The sequence below is a fragment of the Podarcis cretensis genome (assembly GCF_951804945.1).
Source record: "Podarcis cretensis genome assembly, chromosome: 13".
NCBI classification, from domain to species: Eukaryota; Metazoa; Chordata; class Lepidosauria; order Squamata; family Lacertidae; genus Podarcis; species Podarcis cretensis.
This window is the reverse complement of record NC_137182.1, coordinates 39,738,288-39,761,244: the sequence shown is the minus strand read 5'-3', so window position 1 is coordinate 39,761,244 and position 22,957 is coordinate 39,738,288. Positions and strand designations below refer to the sequence as shown.

The 22,957-nt window shown below is 49.4% G+C and overlaps 2 protein-coding genes across 2 annotated transcripts; one reads left to right on the top strand and one right to left on the bottom strand.

Moving 5' to 3' along the window:
* The first annotated feature begins 1,549 nt into the window (after nucleotides 1-1,549).
* ZNF865 (zinc finger protein 865) lies at nucleotides 1,550-15,670 on the top strand. The gene is made up of 2 exons (XM_079951078.1): nucleotides 1,550-1,824; nucleotides 8,264-15,670. The coding sequence occupies exons 1-2, from the start codon at nucleotides 1,560-1,562 to the stop codon at nucleotides 11,227-11,229; spliced, it is 3,231 nt and encodes a 1,076-aa protein (XP_079807204.1). The 5' UTR covers nucleotides 1,550-1,559; the 3' UTR covers nucleotides 11,230-15,670.
* On the bottom strand, nucleotides 14,242-22,688 carry ZNF784 (zinc finger protein 784; the record flags this gene model as incomplete). Its single annotated transcript, XM_079951091.1, has 1 exon — nucleotides 14,242-22,688. The coding sequence occupies one exon, from the start codon at nucleotides 22,686-22,688 to the stop codon at nucleotides 20,706-20,708; it is 1,983 nt and encodes a 660-aa protein (XP_079807217.1). The 3' UTR covers nucleotides 14,242-20,705.
* Between the last annotated feature and the right edge of the window lie 269 nt (nucleotides 22,689-22,957).

Here is a 22,957-nt window from a genome sequence, read left to right as displayed (position 1 = left end):
ACTTTTTAGATAGTTATCTTTCAGAGAAGGGACGCTTCCCCTCACAAGCATCAATGCATTTATTAAAAAGTACCTCCTTACAGTTTCCACATGCTTAAAGTGCTATCAGTAGTGCCAGCATTTCAGAGCAGAAAATTGGGCTTCTCTCCTAACCTGAGATAATGGTCACAATTCAGGGACCAGTTCTGAGGATACAGTGGCAGTGATTACAGAGGTTGAGGCTAACTGATAAGGTGGGCTATATCTGTATCATACATAAATGTGAATTGTAAGTTTCTGGAATTTACCAAACCTTTGTGGAGTCTCCAATGGAAATCTATTTAGCAACTTTATGGGCCAAAACTTCAAAACGTTTAGCATTGTGAGCCCTTTTTCCATTCTAGCACACAGTGGCACCTCTTAAGGTGAGGAGAGTAAAGTAGACTGAAATTTGCTGTTCTGTGTGATTAAGTCTGCTTTTCTGAGGATGGGGACATAGTCTGCTCCTCCTTAGTCCTCCTCTGTGCACATTAGCAGCCCACACTTGGCAGTACTCATCAAACTGAAGTGGAGTTGATGTTGCAGAATGAAAAATCTGTTGGGTGAACAATTTGACTCTCCAATTCACTTGCTTGAATGCTGGTTGGTCATTGAGGGCATTAGATTTTATTTTTTTAAAAGAAGTACTGGTAACTGAAGATTACATTTTTGTATTAAGCAGGATGTATCACACTGGTTCATTGTGTGCCTGTTGAAATGTTATTTTGCGTCAGCTGTTGTGGCAAAAGCTCTTAAGGTGCCACAGGTCCTTTTGCTGTTGTTTTCCATGAAGTGCTCTTAGTAATTTGCAACACAATCCTAACCACGTCTTCTCAGAAGTCAGTCATATTGAATCCAATGGGGCTTACCGCCTGACAAGTTTCTATTTAGAAAGTACGCAGACATTTACTTTAGAGCCAGTCATGCCCCACAATATTCATTTACTTAAAATATTTGTAGCTAAATCAAAAAATTCCAGGATTGTGTCCAGAAGTGTGAATAAAACCAATTCACAGGCAACATACAATTAAAAAACTCCAAGAAATAAACATAATAATATAACTCAGCAAGACAACAACAAATTAAAACTGCAACCCCATCCTTCCTATCGCTCACCCCAATTCCCGTGCCGTTTGCCGGTTGCCTGGCAGGCAGATATATGGCAAATACGCGGCTTCTCAGCGCTTCGCCTCCATGTCAGGAAAAGCTTTTTCCTGCTGTTTTCTGCCTGTCAAGCAACCTGCTAAAGGCGGCGAGGCTATGCCCAGAAAACACGCACACCAACACCGGGCAAGCTGGCAACCCCAACAGGGCTGCAAACAGCCGCTGCGGGGTCGGGCCACGCGCTGAGGAGCGCCTGACGAGGCACTATTTCTGCATGGCATTGAATTGCAGCAGCAAAGGGGAGCGGGGAGCGGGGAGGCGGCAGGATACGACGCTACCCCAGCAGCAGCGGAGGAGGAAGCCGAAGCCAGCACGCGCTCGCGCTCACTCGCGCGCAAAGGCCTCTGGGCCACGGAACGGAGGGAGGGGAGGTCGGAATGCGGAGAGGATTGTGGGTACGAGGGGAGGGCAGGAAACGGCCTTCTTCCTTGGGGAGGGAGGTTTCCGGTTCCGGCCGGGCCTGTGTGAGTTGCAGCCTGGCAGTGCCCCCTCCACCCCCCACCCCAGTGGGACCAGAAACGCCCCCCGCGTCCGCTGGGGGCAAGGCGAGGGCCAGGGGGCTTCCCCCCAGCACCAATCCTGCCGCACAAGGAGCAGCCCCTGCCGGGGGCGCGGAGGAGGCTGGGGCAGCGCCACACACCGGTGAGTGCGCCGTCCTGGAGCCAGACCTGCTCGCCCCCCCCCCGCTCGGCCGCATAGGTTGGGCCCCGGGGCCTCCCCGCCAGCCCGGCCCCGCTCCCTCGCTTGGGTTAACTTCCGCCCCATGATTCGCCGCCCCCCGCCCCGCCCGGCCGGCCCCTGCGAACGCGGTTCGCCCCCCTCCCGCCCGGTTCGCCTGCGCGACCCGCTCCCTCCGCCCCCTCCCTCTTCTCCTCCTGCATCCAGTAGCCTCACAGCTGGCCCCCAACCAGAAACCTGCGTTATGTCACTTTTCTCCCTTCGCTCCCCTCCCCGCCAACTCATATTCACATCCAACCTCAAGCTGGAATTGTCATCCCATCCATTGACTTTTATCTTTAACCTTATAACCTAGTACGGATTACTGTTGCCTTCAAACCTCTCGTGTATCCGCTGCTTTCCCCATAGATGTAGTCAGATTCCCACCCCATCCTGCATTTTACCTTGGTGGTCAACTCCACATTACTAATCTAGCTCGACCCCAATATAGATGGGGGCTCTTCTACTTACTGCAGGCTTGCAACCCTGCTGCCTCTTGCAAGCACCTTCCCTCACACTGTTTTCTCGTCCTGGTTCTCCCCCCCATGCTATTTTATTAATGTCTAGGAAACTGCCTGACACCATTTCAGACTATTAGTCCACTTAGGTCACAGTAGTGGTTTGCAGCAACTGCCCAGAGATTCAGATGGGTCTTTCCCAGACCTCCCTGAATATGGAATAGGTTGATCCTGGGACTTTTTCATAGAAGAAGAGTTGGAAGGGACCTCATGGGTCATCTTGTCCAACCCTTGCAATGCAAAGTATGTTTTCTGTGTCTGAGCCATGACCCTTCTCTTCCGATGCTTAAAAAAAAATATGGATGAAGAAAGTGTTACTCAAACCTGAGTGATAACCACCTTCCCAAACAGATTTATTTCTGGCTCCATCCACAGATTGCAGAGGTATAACCCTCACAGCGTGACTCTTGAACCTCAACACACTATTTTTACCCACCACTGACTGGTAAATGTGTTATATTTCTCCTGCCCCCACTGCAGGCCCCAGGTGCATCTTGTACCCTTCCTCATCAGTGTGAGGAATGACTGGACTTCCACAGTTTCTGTTAGAGCCCTCTCTGCTGCCTCCCACCCATTTCTTGCCCAGGGTTATGCAGTACTTTGCTGCCCTGAACTGTAAACTGGCAGAAGCTCTTCGGGTTATGAAGAAAAGGTCATTCTCAGGTCTGCTTAACCAGATCCTTCTGTAATGGGAGATGATGTGATTTTGCACACAAACACCCCCCCCCCAAATTGCTGCACAAAGAGTTTTATCTTGTGCCCCATTGGCATTAAGCAAAATTCCTTATCTGTGCATCTTTTTATGACTAACTCTGTTCCGCTAGTGATGAGGAGGGATAAGGATCTATACAAAACATTGCAGGCTTGATATTGAAATTTCTGCTTGGCCCTCTATTTCTCTCTCTCTGGCTATGTCACTGGGTGTAGCCCAAACATCTTAACTACATCTGCCTCCTCCCTGATTTGTATGTTTTTCGTACAGGATGCAATTATCATCTGGGAATGTAGCCAATTGAAATATTCTTCATTCATTCTTTTCCCTGTGCCACCACTTGAAAAACTTTCAGGTGTCTCTGTCCCTGCAGCACAACTGCTTTGCCTCAGTTATTGTGTGTTTGAATTGACCCTTTGTGGAGAATTAACAGGCAATTCCTGACTTGGAAAGTGTTCAGGGGAGGGGGATGAAAATGGGGGGAGGGCTTTCTTGGAGTTATGGTGTTTCTTAAAAATGCCTTCTACATGTGGGGTTTAATGGGAATCTCCCCTCAAAAGAGAGAGGTAGATTCATGACATTTCCAGATGTATAGGGTTAAACCAACAATGGAACTTGGCTGCCAAGTATCTTAGCAAGCTTAGTTACATAACCCAGGAGTTCTGCCTCCTAGTGCTATGGGTTTAAAATGATGCACCAGACTCCCATTTCCTCTCTCAAGGACAGAGGAACCCTAGTTCACAGCCCTCCACCCTCAATCTCCTTGGTTTCTTGTCCTGCTGCTATATTCCTCCATTGTTGTCATTTTTTCAGTCCAGTCCACACCCCTGAAATCCACTAAGGCCCTCGCAGCCCTCTCCTAGATGATCCTGGTCTCACTTTATCCATGCCTCCATTGTTACCTCCTTTTCTTTACCTCATCCTTGGTACAGTGGTACCTCAGGTGAAATACGCTTCAGGTTACAGACTCCAGTAGCCCAGAAATAGTACCTCAGGTTAAGAACTTTGCTCCAGAAATGGCACTGTGGCGGCGCGGCAGCAGCATGAGGCCCTATTAGCTAAAGTGGTGCTTCAGGTTAAGAACAGTTTCAGGTTAAGAACAGACCTCCGGAATGAATTAAGTATGTAACCAGAGGTACCACTGTATTCCATTGTTCCCAGACCTCTGCTTCATTGCCCCATTTAAGGCAGACACTGCACTGTTACTAAAATCCGTATTTTTAAATATAACTCCAGCGATAGGCATTGGGATATGTAAGTGGCTGTAGTAGAATACTCTGCCTCCTTTCAGAGAACTTGGCTTCCATTGTTTCCTGTTGCAGTGCATTCCACTCCTCATGTATGAGAAACATGGAGACCTGAGGTTGGATCCAGACAAAGTTAGTTGAACTTAAGTTCCATTGTTTTCAGAGGGAATTAAGCATGTCTGACTATCTTCTCCCATTGATTTCAGTGAGACCTAAGTAGGTTCAGCTAACATAGTCTGCCTCCAACCCCTGGCTTCTAAATCTTACATCTGCTGCATTATAACCCACCACATTGCCATTTGCCGAATTAGACCAGTTTTCTTTTAAATCTAGGGCAGTTTGTTAATGGAGGGGGTTGGGCTGGAAATGGGTGGTGATAGCAGTGCTGTGTCCTACACAACTTCTTATCTTTGTCTTGCATGGAAAGAAGGGAGGTGGAGAAAGGGTGGGTATTTGGGATTCTTATCTAAGTATTTCCTGATACTTTAAAACTCTGAAAGTTTTCTCTCTGTGTTTAAGTATATATGCAGAAAGTTGGTAAACGCAAGAGGCATTGTAAGTAACTACAAAAATGAGGCAAATTGAAGAACCCACAAGAAGGTTTTTATTTTTTCACTTTCTGAAGTGGCTGACTCCCCACCCCTCCCCCTTTTTCTTGCAGGGGTCTCACATTTGACCATTCCTTTGTGGAAAGTGCATATTTGGAAGAGAAACTGTGAAGCTTGTGTCCATATAATCAGATGTGGTGATCTTGCATATCACATTAATTGTTGGTTGTACATACACTCGAAGGCCATAGCATTCCAGGGTGTGCACATGGAGATGAATATATGTGTGATCATTATACTGGAGGCTATGGTTTCCTGCTGTGTCTGTACGAAACAAAACACATGCGTATGTGATCATCATATGTGATGATTTACATCGGGTTTCCTGCTTCCTAAACAGAAGTGCCTTCCAGCCTAATGTGCAAGGCAGTTCTTGAGACGCCGTCCCCCCAAGAGTAAGTCAGCCAGTGCAGTGGGACCGCTCTAAAACCCTACATGGCTTGGCCCCTACATCCTCCAGAGGCTACCTGCTTTTCTGTATCCCATTGTGCTCCCCAACATTAGAAGAGGATGGTAACATCCATGCCAGACATTTAAAGCATATGGCTTCCCCCAAAGAGTCCTGGGAACTGTAGTTTGATAATTGTAGCTCTATGGTGTTGAACTACAGTTACCAGGATTCTTTGGAGGAAGCTATGTGCTTTAAATGTATGGTGTGGATATGACCAATGGTGACAATGATTTACCAAATGGTAACTTACTGCGGTGGGCCTGGGTACATCTGTAGTGTCCACCTACGTGGTCATGAGACTCTTAGGACACATTTGAAATTGAAGGGAAGTGGTGAAAACCTCTTCTGTTCATGGCTAGATGCTGCAGAAGACCATGTGTTCCCCCTCACTGTGGTAAGTTTCTGCTGGGTAAAATGGTGGCCCATGCTCCCCATCAGTGCCCTCTATTGATGGTCATCAAATGCACCTTTATGGAACTCCCTTCCTTTGTAAAGTTACCAGAGACCTAACTGGAGCAAATATTGACAACACTGCAAGACTTTTCTGTTTGGAGAGACACATGATAGCCCGAGATAGGCAAATAAGATGTTACATATGGATATTCAAATGGACCTTTTACAGTAGTAACTCGGTTTTCGAACGTAATCCATTCCGGAAGATCGTTTGAGTTCCAAAACGTTCAAAAACTGAAAACCCAATACGGAAAACTCAATACGGGAGCCGCGAAAACTGAGGTACCACTGTACTTACATTTACTTACCTTCCCCTTGTCTTATCAGAAACAGATTGCCGTTATGAAATATAAAATATTCACAACTGGATGAATTTCCATAAGTCATACAGGTTGCAGAATTCTGCATTTATGGGGGCAGAATACGGGAGGATCTTGAATGCAGAATAGTTTGTATTTTATTATTAAGGCACACACTGTTCTAGATAAGATTGGCAAGTAGGAAAGCATTTAGCCAGAAGGGATGAGAAGCCCACTTCCTTGAGGTAGAATCTTTGACGCATCAACCCTATACACATTTTAGTTTGTATCCCTTCATGACCCCTCAAGCCTACCTTATCTTACAGGGTTGCCATAAAACAGGTGGGGGAAAGCTCTTCAGCTCAACAGTTATGTTCCCTCAAGGGGTGGGGCAGGTAAAAGTGCCATAGGTGTGCCTCATCTTCAAACAGTTGGCTATATACCAGCCATGCAAAAGCACATCCACCCATCTCTGCATCTAGGCAATTGAGACATTACCACAGTGGCAGAACACCTTTCAGCCAAGCAAAAACCCTTGAGGAGGATGCAAATAAGGACTGGTGAAAGGGGCGTGGCCCCAGGGAAAGGGGTGTGGCTTGGGTCGAATTCCAAGGGCTGGGTGGAGAGGGCAGTGCTTGGCCTCTGAGCCTGAGTTCCCCCCATGCCTGTTATAAAATGTGACAGCCCCATGTATGTATGCATGCCTAGAGGGGCATGTATGGGACTATGCCATTCTATAACAATCCTGTGGGGTAGGTTAGGCAGAATAAGAGTGGCTGGTTTTAGGCGGCATGAGAAACCTTTTTAGCTGAGTGGGAAGATGGAGTTTTCCATCTTCAAACTTTCTACACTGGCTTTCAGCCCTGGTAACCTACATTGGCAGAGCCCAGCATGTTCGAGCAAGGAAAGCCACTTTGCAGAGGAGTTTGTTTTAAATACGCAAACCCCAAACTTCAGGGACAAGCACGGGCTTCTGAACTCCCCAAAGCGAGCCTTGCCTTGGAATGCTTTGTACCTGTGACCTCTGAGAGTCCCATTTTTTAACCTCTGTTTAATACCAGGACTCCATAAATATTCAAAGAACTAATGCTTTAGCTGCATTGGAGCCAACTAGCACTGAATGGGTATAAACCCTGCTTGCCACTCAAAACCTGGAGGATTGTCAAGCTTAGGAGAGTGAGTCACCTGTGCTCTCATTGAGAGGAGGAACTAAAGCTGAGAGGCAGCACCGGTGGTTTGAGACATATCCTGGTTTATTTTAAGAATGTTAGAACAGGTAAATGCCATCCATAAAAGGTTTGTGGGGCTAGAGAAACACCCCATGAAGAAAAGTTACAATATTTGGGCCTTTTTAAAAGCAATTAAGGACACAATTGAGGTGTGTAAAATGATGCCAGCATAATACTATAACCCAGGGTCTTCCAATGAAACAGAAGGGTAGGAGATTTAGGACAGACAAAAGGAAGTACTCCTTTACCCCACGTGTTCTCTTGGGATTTCCTTGGTGATGATCACCGATTTAGGCGACTTTAAAATTAGATTAAGACAAATTCACAGAGAATAAAGCTCTCCGTGGGTAGCTGTCATGATGACTATATACTATTTTACCACTTCTGGGATCAGAGACAGCATGCCTCTGTATGCCAGTCTCTGATGGACAACAGCAGAGGAGACAGGTCTTGCCTTCAGGTTCTGCTTATGAGCTCCGCATATGTTTCTGAACAGCCACTACAGAGACTATATGCTGGAATATTTGGCCTTTAATCTGATGCAGCGAGGTTCTTGTTCTCATACCTGAGACCCTGGAGAGACACAGCCAGTCAGAAGTAGACAATATTGGGTTTGGTGGACAAGTCTGACTGAATATAAGGCAGCACCATGGTTCTTTGCAATTAATTTTAACAACTGGCACCTTTTTCTTTTTTTAAATCAGAAAATTCTTGACCCATCCCATTGTGTAAATGGAACATATCAGATTTATTTTTTTTAATGGAGCCACCATAGCAAAGAGTGCCGGTGTCCTGGATATGTCTGGCATGTGTCTACATTGGTATCCGGTTTCTCTCCTTTGTCTAGGCAGTGCCCCCTCCCGGGTGGAGATGGAAGCCAATGCAGCAAGCGACGAGGGTGTGCATTTCCAGAGCTACCCCTTCGACTTCTTGGAGTTCCTGAACCACCAACGCTTTGAACCTATGGAGGCCTACAACCACGAGCACGCCAAAGCAGTCGCCGCCCTCCCCTGCCCACAGCCACAGTACGACTACACCCAGCCGCCCGCTGCCGCCCCACCTGCCCACTTTGACCGTGTCCCCACCGCTGTTGGCACCTCCAAGCCCAAAGCTGAAGGCCCATCCTCCTCTTCCTCGGCTGCCTCTTCTGCCAACGTTCAAGTCAAGAAAGCCGAACCGGGGGCTCCTGCACCACCACAGCAGCAACAGCAGCAGCAGCAGCAACAACAACAACAGCAACAGCAACCACCCTATACTGGTCCAGCAGTGGTGCCAGCAACAGGCCAGCCTCTCTTCGATAGTACAGCAGCAGCTGCAGCCGCTGCCGCTGCCTACAACACTCCTCAGTGGGGCATTGTGGACCTTTCTGGCCACCAGCACCTCTTCAGCAGCCTGAAACGTGGGCAGGCCCCGCCCCCAGCTACAGCCACTGTTGCTACTGACAGCCAGGCGGGCAAAGACGACAAGAACTACTTCCGGCGCTTGAAATATTTCATCGACCGCCGTTTCCCGTGCGGCGTGTGCCAGAAATCCTTCAAGCAGTCATCCCACCTTGTGCAACACATGTTGGTACATACAGGCGAGCGGCCCTACGAGTGCACCACCTGCGGCCGCACCTACAACCACATTTCCAGCCTCATCCGGCACCGCCGCTGCCACAAGGACACCGAGGATGCCACGGCGGCTGCCAATGCGGCCGCTGCTAACGCAGCCGCAGCTGCAGCCGCTGCTGCAGCAGCTGCCGCAGCTGTTGCCACCAACGCAACTGCTGCTTCTGGTGCCGAGGGAGCAGCTCAGCCTCCTACTCAGAGCGGCAACCCTCAGGTGGTTCCCGCATCCGCTGGGACAGCAGCCGCCTCCGCCCTCAGTGCTGCCATCGCTCAGGCGGAAGGCCCGTTCACCTGCTCTCTCTGCTGGAAGGTGTTCAAGAAACCAAGCCACCTGCACCAGCACCAGATCATCCACACGGGCGAGAAGCCGTTCTCATGCTCCGTCTGCCAGAAGAGCTTCAACCGACGCGAGAGCCTAAAGCGGCACGTGCGGACCCACTCGGATCTCCTGCGAGTGCAGTGCGGGGTTTGCGGCAAGGAGTTCCGGGACGCTTCCTACCTTCTGAAGCACCAGGCTACCCACGCGCCACCTGGAACCTTGCCGCCACGCCCTGAGTACAAGTGCGACATCTGTGGCAAGGGCTACGTGGCTCCCCAGAACCTCCTGCGCCATCGGCAGCTGCAGCACGAGGGAGCCCAGCTGCCCAAGGACGGCACCAACGCCCTGTCCTACCTGCCGCCGGGAGCTTATCTCCTCCCACAAGACCCGCAGGCTACCGGTTCTGACGGCGACACCAAGCCCACATCCTACGGGCTGTTGGGTCACCCGCTGCTGGTGGGGACGGCAGCGGGCAAGAACTTTTGCTGCGGGATCTGCGGCCGCGGCTTTGGGCGCCGGGAGACGTTGAAGCGCCACGAAAGGATCCACACCGGGGAGAAGCCTCACCAGTGCGCTGTGTGCGGGAAGCGCTTCCGCGAGTCGTTCCACCTCAGCAAACACCACGTGGTGCACACGCGGGAGAGGCCCTACAAGTGCGAGATCTGCGGGAAGGTGTTTGGCTACCCACAGAGCTTGACCCGCCACAAGCAGATCCACCGGCTGCAGCTGCCTTGCTCTTTGCCACCCATGGGGCCCTCGCTGGCACCCATGGGTCCTTCGCTGCCACCGCCTCCCGAAGGGCTGACCTACGGCTGCTCTGACTGTGGAGAGCGCTTCCCCGATCTCTTCCACGTCATGAGCCACAAGGAAGTTCACGTGGCCGAGAAGCCGTACCCGTGCGACGTCTGCGGCAAGTGCTTTGGCTTCATTGAGAATCTCATGTGGCACAAGCTGGTCCACCAGGCTGCCCCCGAGCGGCTCCTGCCACCGGACGAGACGGCCGCGGCGGTGGCGCCTCTGGAGAACGGGCTGGCCAGTGGCGACAACATGACATCTTTCGAAGACCACCACCCTACCTTGCCCAGCGGGGAGCGCTTTTCCTGCTCCATCTGCGGCCAGACCTTCAAGCATTTCCTGGGCCTTGTGACCCACAAGTACGTTCACCTGGTGCGGCGCACGCTGGCCTGTTCAGTCTGCGGGCAGAGCTTCGCGGGGGCCTATGACCTGCTGCTGCACCGCCGCACCCACCTGCAGAAGCGGCACTTCTCCTGCCCGGTGTGCGGCAAGCGGTTCTGGGAGGCCGCCCTCCTGATGCGCCACCAGCGCTGCCACACCGAGGAGCGCCCTTACCGCTGCGCGGTCTGCGGGCGCGGCTTCCTGCGCTCCTGGTACCTGCGCCAGCACAAAGTGGTGCACACCGGCGAGCGGGCCTACAAGTGCGCTCTTTGCAACAAGCGCTTTGCCCAGTCGTCCAGCCTGGCCGAGCACCAGCGCCTCCACGTGGTGGCTCGGCCCCAGCGCTGCCCCACCTGCGGCAAGACCTTCCGCTACCGCAGCAACCTTCTGGAGCACCAGCGGGTGCACCTGGGCGAGAAGGTCTACCGCTGCGACCGCTGCTCCAAGAGCTTCTTCTACCTGTCCTCCATCCTGCGCCACCAGCGCTCCCACGATGCCAAGCGCGAGCTGCGATGCGGGGCCTGCCTCAAGCTCTTCAAAGACCCCAAGTACTTCAGCAAACACGTCCAGGCCCACCAGGGAGGGCGGCCGTTTAAGTGCAGCACCTGTGGAGAAGCCTTCTCCAACACCTATGGCCTCAAGAAACACCGCCACATCCACAAGATGGAGCGCTTTGCCGCCATGGGAGGCCACAAGGAGCAAGCCTAGCGCTGGGGGCAGGGGAAGAAAATCTGGGCGGTCCTTTATCCTGGTACTTGAGGGTGGGAAGAGGAGGCTAGTTCCTGTCTGTTGCAAGCCACAAGGGCAGGCGTTTCCCTGTAGTAAAATGGCAGTAAGATGCTATGTTTGGGGAAGGATATGGGAGAGTCCTCAAGTCACAATTGCATGGGGCAATCCACGGAGAACCAGGGATGCAACACAGGATTGGTTTACGTAGGTATCCTCCCTGGACCTTGGTTTTCCCCAAACAAATAGCTGTTGCCCTGTCTATCCTGGATTCCCTAATCTAAACTGATAGGAGAGGATGGCTGTCATAGAAATTACCTTTCTTACCAAGAACGGATGGACATTTATTACCTTTTCCAGGAAGTGGGAGCAGAGGAATGATGTTCTTGTGGAATAATAAGCCTAGATACTGAAAGAGAGAAGAAGCCATCTAGGTTCCCATTTGCAGGAAGAGATGGCTCTTCCTTTCCTCCATTTAAGTGTTAGAGCCAATTCATAAATTTCAGTAGAGGGCAGGACATGGTACAGTCCTTCAGGAGCGCTTGCCAAATTTTACTGTGAACCCAGCCACCTGATCTATGCTATGTAGGTCTTGCTTCCTTTCTGGAGGAAAGACATTGATTTGGGTGCTTCCTTTACCTCTGACAATGGGCTGCTTTTCCTCTTTCAAATACCTTAGTTGCCCATGGGACCTGGTTGCTGACAGAAGATAGTGTCCCGTCCCCCACCACCATTTACCTGTGTAGGAAATTAGAGGAGCTTGCTTGAACTTTGCATATCGTACAATATGATCTAGATGCTGCCACACCATAAAATATCTACATGTCTTCCCACCTCCAGGACAGTTACCACTTCATGATGCAGCTGGAGGATCATAAACCCGAATGCTCCCTCACTTTAAAAACAAAACACTCATAGGAAACAAGCGAGTCTGGAGGGAAGGTTCTAGCCTAGCCTTCTCCCTGATACCTTCCACATGAAGGGAATACAGTATTGAATATGAAAGAGCATTCAGATAGGTCATTTCCCCCCTTATGTATCTTGAAGTGGTGTAGGCCCAGAAAGACTGTACCATGTGGTCTTTTCCCGAATTTTCAAATTGACACACCAGTTAGCTAGTGTGTGTTGCCTTCTTCCTCCTGCCAGAACCTCATATGGTTGTGGTTGCGTATGAAGCTGAGAGAGAGGAAAGCAAACGTACCTGGTGGCTCTGCATCCCACAGTGAGATATGTTGCTTTGGTTTGCACAGCACATCCAGTGCTTCACCCCCAGTTCTTCCACTCCCACAAGCCCACCCTGTTCTTGGCAACACTTTTGGCGCCCTCACATCAGATAAATGGCAGACTTAACTAGTTTGTGGCTGGAGTACCCCACGGGGACTTTTTCATCCTCAGTCTTAAATCATGGACCTTCTTCCCCCCCACCCAAACAGGAATATTGGTCAGGTATGGTCAAAAAGATTCTTCCAAACTCTCTAGCTCCCTGGCGTGGCTCCCCAGCACCCTCTCTGGGCGCTGCTCATCACCCTCTGGTTCTGAACAGGCAGAAGAGGAAGCTGAGTTACTACATGCAACCAAAGAGTTCTAAGAGCACGCCCCCTTGTGGACGGTGGACACCAGGTGGTTCACCTCTCCCTGTCCCTCGTGATCCAAGTTGACCTTCTGCATCTAATAAGACAGTTGTGACGGGAAACGTTACTGCTTTTCCATGTTGGAGCATGAAGACTTTCTTTCAGGTGGCAATACCAAAGGTGCCTCCTTGCCATTTCTGGTCTACATCCCTGCATCTGCATCCATAGTTCCTACTTTGGTGAGATGGACGGTCCAAGGATAGGAGGACCCAAAGATGCTTTTATTATTCCAGTGTGGTTGCCCAGTGCCTGGAAGAAGAGGGAAAAGGGGATGTTGCCAAAGTTGCAGAGTTGCCTGGGGATAGAGAATTGTGATAGAAATGGACTCGGCTGGGGGGTGGGGCGTTCCTTAAAGGAAACCTCGCGGAATTTGGTGACCCTGTGTCCTATTTGACGAAGAGTGTGAAGAACAGAAAGGAGATGGGAAGAGGGTTCAGCCTGTTACTTTCCAGCCTCGGTTCCACATTTCCTATGTTGGGTCAACTCCAGGGGGAAACTCTTTGTCCATGTTGAGTCAGGCCCAGTTATCTTAATGTCTCTGACAGACTGAAATACTACTGACTAATGTCCTGCCTCCATAAGTGGCTGATACTGGATGTTCTCTTTCTTGTTTTATCTTTATACTAAAGTTTTAAGGCCTGAACTTGTAGCTGAAATTCAGTGGATTCTCCCCATGGTGGTGGATATAACTCTCCCTGCCTTACATGGAAACTTTCCATATAGAATTTTCCCTCCCTGACTTTGTAATTTGCCAATAGAGCTGAGTTTAATATTAGATTCTCCTTCCTCCTTATGAATACAAGTGTATCTTGTTTATACCATACCTGCTTCGTAGGAAGAGCTGCTTCTGCGTTGAGTTGAGCATGGTTTCCACGGAAACCCCACGGAAAGACGTGGTAACCCCAAAACTGATGACCTGTTCTCACACTAAAGGCTGTTGTTTATACCATCTACTTTATTACCCAGGAATAACAAGCGAGTTCACAACAACTAATCTAGTAGATGATTTGTCTGTCAAATTGTTTTAAGTGTAGGTTCCCAAATGGACGATGGAGCATGACAGGGTGAAACAAGTCTTATGCATTCCCAGGTGACCTAAGACAAAAATACTATGTTTCGAAACCACAACATAACATTGTCTCACACATAACAGGATTTCCAATGGATTTTTTCCCCTCCAGAATAATTTACAGGCCTAAAATATAGAAGACAAATTTCCACACAGCTGTGGAATTCCTGTTTCAGTCACAAAATTTATGCTAATATATTCAGCCAGGCCTTGCCTATGAGAATGGTGTTCTGTTTCCTACAATTGACAAAATGTAGTCTCGACTTTCATCCTAAGTTTTTAAAAGTTCTTTAAAAAAAAAGAAAAAAAGGTTTTAACGTTTTCTGACCTTAGAAGAGCAGTTACTCCATCTTAACACCCCTTAATCACCTCCTGTGTTCACAATGATTAGAAAGTAGCAAGAGAGAGTTCGCTTCCCCACTCACCCTTTTAATTTTTTTATTTACAGGTGAAGAGGGAGCTGAGGGCAAAATGGCTCTCTTTGCTTCCAGCCAAAATTCTAATGCCAGAGAGCAGAGAACTCTGCTCATCTGCCTGCTGTCACTTGTAAGATCAGGTTTGCTTAAGAAATGAAGCTTGTGCCCACTCTTCATTCTAGGAGTGGTTTGATTTTTCCAAGTATGTTTCCCTGTTCTCCGTTGTAGTTTGGTTTGGATAGTTGGTGCGATGTGAAATTGTCATGCCTCACTCTCATGTGAAAGATGCTATTTAAAAAAGAGCTGAACAGCACTTCTAATTTTCCTCTATAAGAGGTCATGGGATTAGAGAGTAAGAGGTGGCATTCTTTGGCTTGAATTCTGTGGGAAGGTTCTGTAGGGACTAAGGTCAAAGACAGGTGTTCCAGGTTTTAATTCTGGTTGGGCAATGGGATCCTTTTGAAGACCCAGTTGGAGTGTGCGATCAAGACTTGCCAACTAACCTTCCCACTTCACTGCTCTGCCTTTTATATAAATATACCTGGATGGATTCTTAGCTCTGAAGTGTGTGCATCACTAGGATGCTGGCTGTCCTACAGATTCTCATCACCCCTGATGCCTTGCCTGCTGTGAACGGGAATTGTGAAGATCCTCCTGTCTTTTCCAAGCATCAGACCTGACGTTTTAAGATGCCGCAAGACACACAATCATCTGAACTTCCATCAGCCCTCCAGTTCATTGGGGAACATGGATTCTCTGGTTCTGACAGCGGGCGATGTTTTCCCATGCTCCCCACTCATCCCAAACTGGGAGATGGACATTTTTGAGACAGGACTCAAACATTCCCAGACCAGTGACTGTTGTGATCTCTGAAGAGAGTCCTGCCGCAGATAGGATCCAACCCATTGCAATCATGTTAGCAAGATGACTTTTTATATTAATACAGATCTATAAATACATACGTTTATATATAAATACTTCTTTTTCTAACTACCCCTTTCTCCCATTGGCCATAGGAAGTGCAGTACTTTTGGTGCCAAGATTCAAGTCCCTTATGATAACGTGTACTAAAATATAATATGTATAGGACCCCCTCGTTGTCCATGCAGCTGATGGGCCTGGACCGATATAACCTGTCCCGTCCTCCTTGGTGGTGCCCCTTTGGGAACTGTACAGCGTGTGTTTTTCTCAGTCGGGGTTAGGGGAATGGGAGCGTGTGTTTGTGTTTTAAACCAAGCTATTGTTTTAAAGGTGTCTGATTTACGATGTACAGACTAAACAAACATTAAAAAAATAAGAATTGGAAAGCGTATGTCCCATGCATTGAGAGGGCTCCAGATTTGCTTGTTTTGCTAACTGTTGGTGTGGAGGGAGCTTCACTTTAAGAATCCCAAGTAGCTAGACCACTGAAGTGTTGGGACTATGTAAAGGGCAGAAGAACATGAGGGCTTGTAGATCCCAAACAACTGCAGCAAAAAAAGGAGATGGATACCCACAGTGGCTAGTATCAGGTTATCAGAGCTTGAAACTTTGATACAAGCTGGGCTGTGGGAAGAGCAGAATCATATACCCAGCCGCAGGAGAAAGATCAAGGTGGGTTTGCCAGAAATCTTGCAGTCTTCTATTAGAAGGGGTTTTATGCCGTCCTGGGGTCCCACCTTCCTCCTTTAGCCAATCAGGGCAGTGGGTAGGGCTTTCTCACTCTTAAGTGAGGTGCCTCGGCTACATGAGCCACAGCTCTCCAACAAGTTGGTATGAAGAAGTAGGCAAGGCTTGGTGGAATCTCACTGACATTTAAAAAGAATGTTGAGGTCATCCCTAGAAATCAAACATTCGGAAGCAAACTGTTGAGTACCAGCATTTCCAACTCTCTTCTCTGCCAGTTTCGTATAGGCTACTGGAGATGGAGAAGGCTCGGATGATCCTTGGAAGCAAACTTGCTGGCAATTTCAACAGTTTTACACACATTCAAGTGTTGCTGTTGAAATTGATTTTTTTCTTAAGTCCTAAGGCATTAACAAGACAAGTATCGGCATACCAAGCAGGATGCTTTTCTCTCCCTTTTTGCATTTCAGGAACAGAGCATTCCAATGGTATCTAGAAGCTGGGTGAATTTAAATCAGAATGTTAAACTTTGCAAGCAAATAAAGCAAGGAAGAATTGTTTTTGAGAAACCTTTCCTCCTTCCTTCTTAACTTTATAGGGGAACTGCTTAATGCCAGATCAAGGTGTTTGTTCATGTAGCCCAGGGCGGCCCAACTTTTCAAACCAAGTAGGCCGCAGGCGTACTTGGACAGGGAACCCATGGACCACAAACTTTGAGAAGGCAGCGCAAGACCCAGTGGGGAGGGGCATATGTTGCTGAGGGCCACCAAAAAAAGTATTGAGGGTTGTGAATTGGACCACCCTGATGTAGCCTGTGTTGTCTCCTTTGACTAGCAGCAGTTTTCCAGAACCCTCAGGCGAAAAGACTTTCCTCACTTACTATCCAATCCTTTCACACTAAGATGTCAGTAACTGAACCTGGGACCTCTGTGCAAAGTCTGCTCTACCACTTGAGCTAGGTTCAATTTTGGCTCATCCCTACGAGGATGGGCAAGTTGGAGAAGCTGGAGAGCATCTGGCCCAGAAGACTGCATTTGGCTCTTGCTTCCTTTTTTCTTTTCCTATTATGTATGTGGGAGGGTCCTGGATTAACAGCAGGTAAATCTACATGATCTTGTGTGACAGACATTTCTGTGATGCTCCATTTTGAAGGAGATACTTAAAATATATCTGCTATCACAAATGGAGCTCAAACACTATGAAGAACATTGACAATTTAAACTGGAGGCAAGTAATACTTCCAACATGGAATTTTTTTCTCTTGTGAAATTGGTACAATGCACCCAGCTCAGACAATGAAGCAAAAGTGCTGCATACAGGAAATGGCTGTTAAAACCCACCCCTGGGAGGAGACCACGTAAACTTCAAATGTTTATACTGCAAGATCTGCCATGAGAAATGCAGAACTGAGAATGCCTAGTCTCAGGGAAAAGCTAGAAAACAAAAGAATTCATAAAGTGTTTGTTGTGCAATAGAGGTCTAAACTGATGATAATATTTGGAATGGATATTTAAGGTAGCTGTTTAGTGGAACTATCTTTGGTAACAGCAAGTAGCCTGAGAGGTTGGTTCAACAATTTTTTCTACCTAAATTTTTCCATTGGGGTTATATGCAAATTCAACTATGTTTAACAAAATATTTTTTAACTGGCTAGTGCTTGCAAAGCAAAATGTCAAGAATAATTTGGTTTAAAACGTGGCTACAACAACTTTTCAGAAGATTTTATTTCTACCTTTGGATTTCTGCTTACAACTTTTACAAGACCGGGGGACCTTTCTTCTAAAGACCTTTTCCCCAACTTCTTGTAACATGAACAAATCTTGATTTTCATCTTCTTTATTATAGCTTTTTTCAAATGCATTTTAAAAAATCATTTCAGATTTGCCCTCCTGAGGGTAAAAACACACATTATAAATTGTGGGTTATGATCGCTATGAGCAGGACCATGCATCTGCTTTTTTAAAAAAGCAACAACAACCCAATACTGCATCAGTATACCTAGTGTTGGTATCTATCAGTACAATCCTATATCTACTCAGAAGTAAGTCTAATGCGTTCATTGGGCTTTCTTCCAAGAGAACGGATATAGGATTACAGCCCAAACCATCTGCACTCTAGCACTTGTGTAATTACACAAATGAAGTAAATGATAACTTGCTTATTTCATATAATACCATTTTTCTTCTGCTAGCAGTGGGAAGGGCCAGACACCTGTACAAGGCACTGGTTTCTAGAAGTGCTCAGCTACTCCTTGCCCCAATTTCAGAAATGTTACCGACCGTTAGCCATGCACTTTAGGCCTCTCTCTTCATTAGTTTGGTTCAGATGTAATGCCCAAACCAAGAAAAGTAGTAAGATTTGGTTCACAGGTAATTGCAAACAAACAAACAAAAAGAGCTGCAAGATCCTAGCCCTCAAGCCTATGGCTACATTTAGATGGAATGCCAAACCACACTTTACATAATCAAGCCTTTAGACTTACTAATACAGGGGTGTCAAACTCAAATTCATCGGGGGCCGCATCAGCAGTTTGGTCACCCTCAAAGGGCCAGTTGTATCTGTAGGACTTTATCAAAGTTATTTTTCCTTAGGCACTGGTGTGTGTTGTCTTGAACCTATACACTATTTAATATACCTATTCCAGTACGATTTTAAATAAGAATAGAAGAAGAAATAATAATGATTTTTTAAAAAGATGACGAGATGGGCTTCCAGGCAGACTGGAGCTCCAACGGGGAGGAGACAGGAGCCTGTCCCAACAGAGCAGAGCAGAAGCAAATGTTGCCTCCCCCCGCCCTGCCGCCGCACTCAGAAGTCGGAGGATACGGAGCTGCAGTTTGGACAGCAGCAGTTTCTTCCTTGCAAGGGAGCCCCAGCGGCACTGCGGCCGTGGGTGGCCAGGATGTCCTGCTGGGGTCCCAAGCTGCTGCAGTTGCTCCTGGGGAGGGGGCTATCCACCAAGTCCTCCAGCCCGGAGAAAGCCGATGTGTTGGCATGGGGAGGGGGGCGGTGTTTCGTAGCCAGGCTCCCACAGCCAAGTTGCTGGCAGGCTCCCACTTTGCTCCAGCCGCCCAGATGCCGGCGCGGTCCTCTTCGGGGTGGGAGGCGCCCCTGCTTTGCGGTGTGGCACACCGCCCGCCCGCCCGGCTCCCTCCACCCCACTCTGCACAGCTGAACCGGCAGCAGCTTCGCCTCTCCCAGCCCAGCCGGGGTGCGCCGCCTGCGGCAGGACCTGCACCGGGTCCCCGCTCTCCACTCGCCTCCGCCGTTCCCTTCCCCGCCTGCCTGCCTGCCCCGCTACTTACCCACCAGGGTGACCCCCAGCCAGCCCCTGGCCCCGCCGCCCGCACCCCCGGCCATCTCCTCGCCAGCTGCAGCGCCGCAGTGGCCTCTTCTTGCGGCCCGAGCGAGTGAGCGAGCGACGTCCCAAGTGTGGCTCTCGCTCCCTGCCCTCGCTGCCAACCTCCGCGGCTCTCTCGGGCTCCAAAAGTTGCCGTGCGCGCGAGCAGCCGCGCCTGGGAGCCTCCAAGGGGCAAAGGCAGCCAGCTCCGAGCTCAGCTTCGCGGGACCACCTCCTCCGCAGCGAGCCCCAGACTGGACCGAGCGAGCAGAAAGCCTCTTTGCCCGGCCCACGAGGCAGGCAAAAGTTGTGGGACCGGCCGGTAGGCAGTGCCGACGGGGTGCGTCGGTTGGAGCCCTGTCTGCAAGCAGGCAGGGAAGGCTGTTTGCGTGGGTCACTTTTTAGAAAGGCAGAGAGCCTCCGCCGGAGTGTGGACCCTAAAATCTGGGTCGGGACCCGTAAAAAGGACGAGAAGCTCGCTTCCTCGCCCTTGATGCCATAGGCCACATGACGAGGTCTGGCGGGCCGGATTTGGCCCGCGGCCCTTGTGTTTGACACCCATGTACTAATACATCATTGTTATACCTCACCCTTCCAATAGGAGCACAGGGTGGCCTAAAGCTACAAATAAAACAAATGTTGCTGGCGGTGGCAGCAGCAACAGCAGCATACTACCTTGAGAATTGCAAAACTCAAGTTTGACCCCAAAGCCTGGATAAATAAAAGTGTTTTCAATTTATGTTAAAAGATTTCTCCTGTAGGGACCAAACAAATATCCGATGGGGGAGAGTTCCACATAGAGTGTTGCTGCATAAAATACCCTTTCCTGAGTAACTGCACGACCGACTGCTCCCTCCCCGCCCCCTTGCTCCAATTTCCTCCTGTACTTTGTTAACTTTGATTAAATCAACCATATTTTACTTGCAAGCCAGAATTAGAAACCATGGTTTGATTATAATATCTAGGTCTAGTTTGCAGAAAATCTCTTATTTTCAAAGAACCAGAAAGAACAAGAAGAGGGGGTAAGTAACCCACACCCAAGGCTTGATCATGAAACATATAACCATCGTTTGGCATTCCCTCAGAAACACACCTGTGGCTCTAGAACAGGCTTCCTCAACCTCAGCCCTCCAGATGCTTGGAGACTACAATTCCCATCATCCCTGACCACTGGGTCTTCTAGCTAAGGATCATGGGAGTTGTAGGCCAAAAAAACATCTGGATGGCCGAGGCTGAGGAAGCCTGGGCTAGAAGCTTGCTGTTTTCTACAAAGTTAAAAATGAGATTCTCAAAGACGCTGAAATCAGCATCTACTGTTGCAACGGTGCAGAAGTACATGCAGCTCTGCCAACAGCTACAGTATGCCATCTCCCCATGGAGAACTTCCTCCTCAAGAGTCACTGTGACTTGGCACTCCATTGGTCTTTCGCCACCCCTTTACCACCAGGCCCAGCACCCTCCTGCCCATGAAGCCGGCGATGCTTGGCAAAATTGGAAGAGTTATTGAAGCGCCGGCAGCACACGGCACATTCAAAGGGCTTCTCCCCAGTGTGCAGTCTCCGGTGAGTGGCCAGGGCTGAGCTCTGCGTGAACCTCTTGCCACAGACAGAACACCCAAAGGGCCGTTCGCCCGTGTGCACCCGCAGGTGCTCCTTCAGATCTGTGGCACGACGGAACTGCTTGGGGCATGCAAAGCAGAGGAAAGGCTTGGAATCGAATGCTGACTGAGAGGGCTGATCATAAGGCTCGGGATCTTGGAAAGGAAAGCAAGGTGCAGAGCCCCCCTCTTCCCAGTGCTGAGTGGTGCTTCTAAACTCCTCTTGTAAGGAGCCATGACCAGGAGATGTGGAAATATTGTAAGGCAGAGAACATGGCTCAGGGCTCTCCAGTTCCCAGGGAGATACACCAGCAGGCATGTCTAAGGGAGAGCATCCTTCAAATTCCCCCCTTTCGCTTCTTGTCTCCAGATCGGTCTCTTCCCAATCAGGACAGGACCAGACAGATACTTTTGCTGTGAAAGCATTAATCTTCCCCGGGGCACACGCTTGAAATGCCACCTCTTTCTGCTTGTTGCTGCTGCCATCTTGCCTCAGCAATCTGAAGTGGCCAGCACCATTTTGTCTGAGGCCATGGGCAGCGATTCCATGGTGGCCATTTTGTCTTGGCGCTGAGGTGCTGAGGTGCCTGCTTGGATTCAGTGTGCTGACAGGGCATTCCCCTCTGACATTCTGCTTTATGTGGGCACCAATGCTCTCCCCACTACTATGCTTTGGGCCCTTGAGGTAGTCTTCATTTGTTCTCCTTACTAAACAGCCCACAACTCCACTCTCTTGACTCAGCTTGTGGCTACCAGCTTCCAAAAGGCCTTTCCTACAACTGCCGTCGTCTAACAGTAGCTTGCTATTGTGGCTGCCGACATGATGCTTCTGTTCTCCCTGAGTGTGGCTTCCCTCTGCTCTATTTTGCCTCAGGCCTATCGTGGGATTTTCACCACCAACGTATTTTTGGCGTCTGAAACTGTGGCCATTTTGCAACGGTCCCTGGCCAGTGCCACCATTTCCCCCCAGTCCACCTTTGCTATCACTTGCCTGCCTTAGACCCTTAGAATGGCTACTTTGCCTCAGTTCACGGTTAGGGCCACAACTAGCATTATCTCCCCTTAGTCTAATTTGCTTGAAATGGTCCACATCATCACCAGGTTGCCTCAGGCTGCTATCTTGGCTAAAGCAGTTCACATAAGGGCTGTTTGGGTCATAGCCTCTCTTGTTCTCGCCTTCCCTCAGTTCTTTGACGACCTGGCAGCCATTTTGTCTGGGCGGCAGGCCGGGGCTTATACTGTAGCCACCTTGTCTTTCTGCCAGCTGGCTCAACTTCTTCTCAGGTAGGAAGGCACAGTCCTTCCCGTCGCCTGCCTTGTCGCTGTAGCCAAACGGTTGCCCGTGGATGCGCTGGTGCTTGCGGAAGTTGGAGCCGTTGTTGAACGACTTAAAGCAGACACCACAGCGGAAGGGCCGCTCGCCAGTATGAATGCGCATGTGGCCAGAGAGCACTGAGCTCTGAGTAAAACGCTTGCCACAGATGCCACAGCCATATGGCCTTTCGCCTGTATGTACCCGCTCATGATCTCGTCGGTCTGAGGCCCTCTTGAAGCGCTTGGGGCAGAAGGAGCAGCTGTAAGGCCTCTCGGCAAGGAAGGACAGGGCCTCTTGGTTGCCAGGCAACCATCCCCGGGGCTCGACCAAGAGGCTTTTGCAGCCATGGCATTGTGGAGCCTGCCCTTTGGGCCCAGCAAGACTCGGCAGCTCCTCCTGGCACAGCGGGCAGACGGGGGGCAATCCTGGAGTTGCCTCTTCTTTCACTCTAACCAGCTGGATTTCCATCAGCGAGTCCACACCAGCAGAATGCCTGCCTCACAGCATCTTCCCCTGGAAATAGCAGGAAAGGCAGAGATGTAAACAGAGCGGGTACGGTGGGTGGGCAGATCAAATAGCCAGAGCTTCAATTACACAGGGAGCAGTAGAGGCCTGGTTTCCTTACCTATTGCTTTTAGAAAGCTGAAGAGATAGATGATTCGGCTAAATCCTGAAGGAATCAGGGAATGGGGCGCTGTAAATGTAATTCACCTCTCTTCCCTAACCCAAGACACATG

Bases quoted from the DNA above. Each gene is read 5' to 3' on its own strand.
- ZNF865 (XM_079951078.1), top strand. From the start codon at position 1,560: ATGCGGAGAGGATTGTGGGTACGAGGGGAGGGCAGGAAACGGCCTTCT. The intron at 1,825-8,263 runs GTGAGTGCGCCG...TCCTTTGTCTAG, and splicing joins TGGGGCAGCGCCACACACCG to GCAGTGCCCCCTCCCGGGTG.